The sequence below is a fragment of the Anolis carolinensis genome, chromosome 4, assembly GCF_035594765.1.
Source record: "Anolis carolinensis isolate JA03-04 chromosome 4, rAnoCar3.1.pri, whole genome shotgun sequence".
Taxonomy (NCBI): domain Eukaryota; kingdom Metazoa; phylum Chordata; class Lepidosauria; order Squamata; family Dactyloidae; genus Anolis; species Anolis carolinensis.
Genome location: NC_085844.1, coordinates 52407789 through 52414066, shown reverse-complemented (window position 1 = coordinate 52414066; position 6278 = coordinate 52407789). Strand labels below are relative to the sequence as shown.

General features: G+C 36.5%; 1 protein-coding gene across 1 annotated transcript; it reads left to right on the top strand.

The window, feature by feature from the left end:
• Window positions 1–491: 491 nt before the first annotated feature.
• On the top strand, window positions 492–6278 carry ttr (transthyretin). The gene is made up of 4 exons (XM_003223515.3): window positions 492–646; window positions 2148–2287; window positions 5004–5139; window positions 6005–6278. Exons 1-4 carry the CDS (start codon window positions 572–574, stop codon window positions 6110–6112), a joined length of 459 nt encoding a protein of 152 aa, XP_003223563.1. The 5' UTR covers window positions 492–571; the 3' UTR covers window positions 6113–6278.

Here is a 6278-nt window from a genome sequence, read left to right as displayed (position 1 = left end):
GACAACCATACAACAGACATTCAATACCACCACTATCTCAACAAGTTCTCACCAACACCACCAGACAACGCCACAGCAACGCGTGGCCGGGCACAGCTATATATATATATATATATATATATATATATATATATATATAGAGAGAGAGAGAGAGAGAGAGAGAGAGAGAGAGAGAGAGAGAGAGAGAGAGAGAGAGAGAGAGTGAGTCATCATACTTGGGGTAGTAAAATCTAAGCAAACACACATTGCTTATCATTTTGTCCCACTTATGATGTCCTAACAACCTAATACTAGCAGACAAGGTTCATGTTTATATGGGTTACTGATTCTCTTGCTCTCACCACCTTCACAGTCTTTCATTCCACATACTATAATCCCATGGATTTCTGCAAGAGGCCAATGGATGGAAGAATTGCACAGCTGGACTGCTTACTAAGTAAATAATCAGAATCAGCAGATTTGGAGTCATATGGGCACTTGATAAGTAGCCTGTTTTGTAGGAGCTGGAGTATAAAAACCCAATCCCCACTGGCTTCTTGCTGCTGGCAAAGGCTTACTAACTACATACTCAATGGCTGCCTCTACTTTCTCTCTGCTTCTCGTTTGCTTAGCTGCAACAGTGTATCTCACCAAGGCTGTACCACTGGTAAGTATTGTAGTAGTAGTAGTGCATTGACAAATTAAAGGGAAGAGGTAGAAAACTGTTTTCCCACAAGTACATTACCAAATCTGTACTTCAGTCTGATACGCTGATCAACAATGAACTTCCCAACTCTTTGAATGGCTGTCCTGTTCACCAAGGTATGGGTGTCATGCATCTGTTGGTGTGAGGTTTAGTTTGGACACAAATATGCCTTGGGAAACAAAATGGCCTCAAACCTATTGCTACTTCCAACCAGACTAGACACACTGAATCAATGGGATCAATCTCTATTGTTGCTGTATTGCCATTAAATAGTTGCTTCAACAGGATTCCAGTTGGAATTAATCAATTAGACTCATCATAGTATGCATCCAGTGAGTCACATCTTGTAATCTATTGTGATGAAAGAATGAGCAGATGTAGTTGGAAACACAGTGTAAGACCTGCTATCTGGTATATATATTATTGGCAAATTCACTTATTGAGAAAGTGACTGCTACTTAGTAACTAGCTGATCTATTAATTTAATGCCTTTCTACAAAAAATGTACCAAAAATCATCTTTCAGTGCTTCATTTACAGGTGGAAAACTAGACACAATGTTTAATAAAATGTTTCAATTTGAAAAGATAACTAAATGTCAGTGTGCCATTTATGAATATATTGTAATAATAATATTACTATTATTCTAATACTTTATTTGTATCCCACTCTGTCTCACTGAGGGGACTCAGAGTGGCTTCCAACATAGTAACAGACAAACATTCAATGCCTATATAAACAAAGGATCAAAACTTAAATGAAAATAATAATTAGACATATGTACGCTCATACATAGAGGAATACAACTTACATTGTTCCAGTTGTTTTAGCAATTAAGTATATGTATCTATATGTATATAAATTTGTATGTATACACACACACTAATCCATACTCTTATAGTTTTAATTATTTTAAAGTAACTGTATTTGAAAGTATTTCGATTAATAGCATTACTGCTGATTGTCAATATATGTCAGTGCAGCCAATGACAGTACTAAATTATTTCATCTATCCTTTTACAATGGAAATTTTCACTTACATTTGCAGGAAATGTAATGTTTGGATGTCTACAAGGTGCATCTTTTACTAGATAATTAAACATTCCTGGGACCAGGTTCAATAAATAAGGTTTCCATACCTACAAGACTGATTGTGCTGAATGAATAGTTCAAGTCCTGTTGCTTGACAGCCTTCAAATTAGTGTAAAGTGTAGGGTATGAATGGTCATTTTCTGCTCAAGAAATTATTTGTTAAAAGCAAAGCTCAAATATTATAATTTTTAGCCTTGTTTTTATATATCTTCTATTAACAGGTCATTTGTCTGAGCTACACACTGTCTTTACTTAGATTAACATCACTTCCACTTACCACTTGGTCAAGCAATAGGAAGTATGTTGGGCCATTAATAAAGAGGCCATGGACCACAGGTATTCTGATGGTTATTTTCTTCTGTCTCATTCAGGTAACACATGGCTCCATTGATTCCAGGTGCCCTCTTATGGTGAAAGTGCTGGATGCAGTTCGTGGAAGCCCAGCTACCAACCTGGTAGCAAAAGTGTCCAAAAGGGCTGAAGATGGAACATGGAAGGAGTTTGCTACTGGGTATGTTGTATAGCAAGCAATGTATCGTGTAAAGCAAGGTGGCCTTTTTAATTGAAATAGTACAAATTCTCCATTCAGAGCTATCATCCAGACTTTTATCTCCAAGATTCATTACTGCTTTTAAAGGCTTGCACGTATTGCAGCAGAGGCAGAAAAACAACAGTTTAGCATAGTAAAGAAGCTGCTTCTCGATGCTGTACTAGAAAACTATAAAAGAAAATGTGATTTTTTTCTCAATTGGTTTTGCATGACTATATAATGTATCATAGACCAATGTCTGAGCAACATATCTGATAGCAGACTTCACCAACTGAGTATCAGTTGGCCCAAGGATGAATGGACTCTGAGGCATCCACACAACATATGGGATCAATTTCCTGTAACATGGAAGAAAAGTCCCTGATGATCCAGAGCCTGCCTTTGTTTAAAGCCTGTGCAAGCAGTTGTGCCACTTCCTATTTGGGAAGCAGCTGTTCACAGCACCATGCTGCCTTGCCTGGAATTAGGTAGTCTGGGAACAGGGCATGGCATTTACCATGCCTTGTCAATTATCATCACTTGGTGGCTATCATTTGGCACCTGAATTGACAGCCGCCAGAGTAACAAAGCAATCAGAGTATCACCATGGTCCATATAACCTTAGCTGCTGAGTTGGCTCAGGGGCTGGCCAGTGTCTACAATGCATGCTTTTCAGCCTGCCTCGTGGCTGAATGTGTCTGCACACCTCAGTAGTGCTGGAAGTAATTTAGAGGCACTGGAATACCACTCTTACCTTGCCTCCATTGATTTGGCAATTGTGGCAACCACTGGGCATGAAAATGATGGTGGTTGTCATTTGGTGCATGTAGTGACAATACTAGGAGCAACAATGCGATATGAGAGAGAAGAAACTGCAAAAAAAAATGTTCTGAATACTAATGATTTATAGAACAGCTTAATACTGGAATGTTTCAAAGCAGCTTTAAATATGGAATGCCTCAATTTTTTCAGTAATAAGCTTTTTTGGAAAAGAGTTAGAACACTGAATTCATATCGAAGGAATAACAATTACTTCCTTGTTGTTAGAACCCATAGGAAATCTCTGTCTGTGTGATTTAAAACACTGCTATACCACTTTTTGATTATGTATTTCTAGGATGGTATACAATAAGCTATAAAACAACAAATGGTAAGTAAAACACCCGACCCCAGTAAAGGGCTTAGGGCAGTACAAAAAAAACCCTGCCATCACAAATTAAAATACTTTACCCAAGAGCTAAAACATACCAGCATCAATAGAAAGCAATTCTCCATTGGAGACTTACAAAGGCATTGAGGTCATCAGCACTGACCACACCTGCGATTATAGGTGCACCTTTTAAAGAAAGTTCTCTAAAGATCTAAGAAGATTTATAGATTTATATGAAAAATATGATAAATGTTTCTGGAAGCGTCCAGGCCCAAAACCATTTAGATTTTACAAGGTAGTCCTTGCCATTTCTCCATGTGTTTAGAAACAAGACCATAATCTAGCAGAGCTCTGATGATGATAACAATGATAAGTTATTTATTTATTAGCCACCTATCCATGTGGATTAAGGCATAACAAATAACACACACATATAAAACCATATAAACATAAAAAACATATACAAGCATATTAAACCAATGCATATTAAATCAAATCCATCGGTCAATAAATAAAGCCATACATTTTAAAAATTCTGGGTAAGCCTGCCAGAAGACACTAGGTTTTACTGCAGATTTAAATTCAGATAGCATTTTGGGTTGTTAAACCTCTTTTAACAGGTCATTCCACAATCTAAAGGCAGCTAAAGTTTTGGCAGACTTCAGTAGAAGTCTCCCAAAGGACCAAACTATAGAGGGAAGGTTATACGGGAGAAGCCAATCCTGTAGGTAACCTAAGCCCAAACCATGTGATAGTTTAAAGGTAATAACGACCAACACTTTGCCCAGAAACTAATTGGCAGCCAGTGGAGTGTTTTTACTATTGGTATAATGTGGTCACTTCTAGATGTACCAGTAACCAATCTGGCTGCCATAATATGAACTAATTAAAGTTTTTAAACTTGGTACATACATATATGGGACAACATGACGGTCTGTGAGATACCATGTCGTAAGTAGAAAAGCACTGAACACTTCTTCCATAATATTCCAGGATTATCTCTATATGTCATATGCCAGACACTTCTCAATTTTAACTGCTGTGCCTGTATTCCCATGAAATTCTGGAACTTGTAGTTTTGTAAGTCAGTTGAATTCACTACTGCCAGAACTCTGAGTACCACAAACTAGATGGAGCCATAGCAGCTAAAGTGGTGTCAAAATGCTTTAAGTGTAGAGAAAATTGGAGAGTCATTTCTCACCTTAGGAAGTCAACATGCAAAAGCCATGGCTTTAACGGGTCAATGCTAGTTGGGCTAGCAATGGATTTATAAGTCAGCCTGCCATTTCCCATATGTTTAGAACAGCAGCAGGCAAGAGTTAAATACTAGTTTGAATAGCTACTGTTTGATGCAAGGATGCATAGAACAGACCCACTCAAATCAATTCAACTTAATCATAACTAATTCCAGAAAACTAATGAATATATGGTACTCTAAACATGATGATCTTAACCATGATGTTGAATCAGAGTAAATTTTTTCTACTGTTTGTCACTTATGCTCAGTTAAGATAGTGTCCTTATTCCTTTTATACTTTTATGTTATAGAAAAACCAATGAACTGGGAGAAATACATGAACTTACAACAGATGAGCTATTTGTAGAAGGGCTGTATAAGGTGGAATTTGACACCAGCACATACTGGAAAGCACTTGGTGTTTCTCCATTTCATGAATATGCTGATGTAAGTATTTGGCAGTAGCTTTTTATATGTAATTCAGTATTAGTACTTAAACATTTACCCCTTATAATTCTTCAAGAAGCAAATATGATAATGCAGCACAAATAACTGTTATCAACTATGCAAAAAGGGATGGAAGAGAGAAAAATACATAATGCTCTTATTATGGCTGCAGAGGCAGGCTGTATTTTCAGTATTTGATCCCTTCAAGCAAATTTTGCTTTTATGGATTATGAGACATGTCTGTCACTGAATTTCTACGATTTCATATAAATATCCAAATGGTTGAGAAGTCTTGGTTTAATAAATGATGAAAATAGAAACATCAATTGCCTGGCTATCTTAAATTTTCAATCTTATGTTCACTTATGGACAAATGTACATGGAGGTCCTAGTCGAACAGCAGACCTCCATACACAAAAAACAGTACAGTAGAATCTCACTTATCCAACACTCATTTATCCAACGTTCTGGATTATCCAATTCATTTTTGCAGTCAATGTTTTCAATACATCATGATATTTTGGTGCTAAATTCGTAAATACAGTAATTAGTACATAGCATTACTGTGTATTGAATTACTTTTTCTGTCAAATTTGTTGTATAACATGATGTTTTGGTGCTTAATTTGTAAAATCATAACCTAATTTGATGTTTAATAGGCTTTTCCTTAATGCCTCCTTATTATCCAACATATTCGCTTATCCAACATTCTGCCGGCCCGTTTATGTTGGATAAGTGAGACTCTACTGTACTTGGTTATTTAGTAAACTAGGATAGGTGGTTAAGAAATCATCAGTTTTGAATTCAAAGAACACTGTTGATATTTATCGTTGTTTTTCTTATGGTTGTTTTTCTCGTTTTACAGGTGGTTTTTATGGCTAATGATTATGGTCATCGTCATTACACCATTGCTGCTCTTCTTAGTCCCTTTTCTTATTCAACCACAGCTGTTGTCAGTGACCCAAAGGAATAAGACCTTAGATTATTCTTGCAAAGTTATCTCAGCTGTTTTGTAGGATTATTTTTAAAGGCGGCAGTTAATTTGTATAATCAATGACTTTTTTGCTATAGTAGTATAGCACTGACTTCTTGGCTAAAACACTTTTGAGATACATCAATAAATATTTCTTCTCTAAACA

What these genes read in the sequence shown, in the direction of transcription:
- ttr (XM_003223515.3), top strand. Translation starts at nt 572, where the DNA reads ATGGCTGCCTCTACTTTCTCTCTGCTTCTCGTTTGCTTAGCTGCAACA. An exon ending in TGGAAGGAGTTTGCTACTGG is followed by an intron (nt 2,288 to 5,003) that starts GTATGTTGTATA and finishes TTTATGTTATAG; the next exon opens with AAAAACCAATGAACTGGGAG. An exon ending in CATTTCATGAATATGCTGAT is followed by an intron (nt 5,140 to 6,004) that starts GTAAGTATTTGG and finishes CTCGTTTTACAG; the next exon opens with GTGGTTTTTATGGCTAATGA.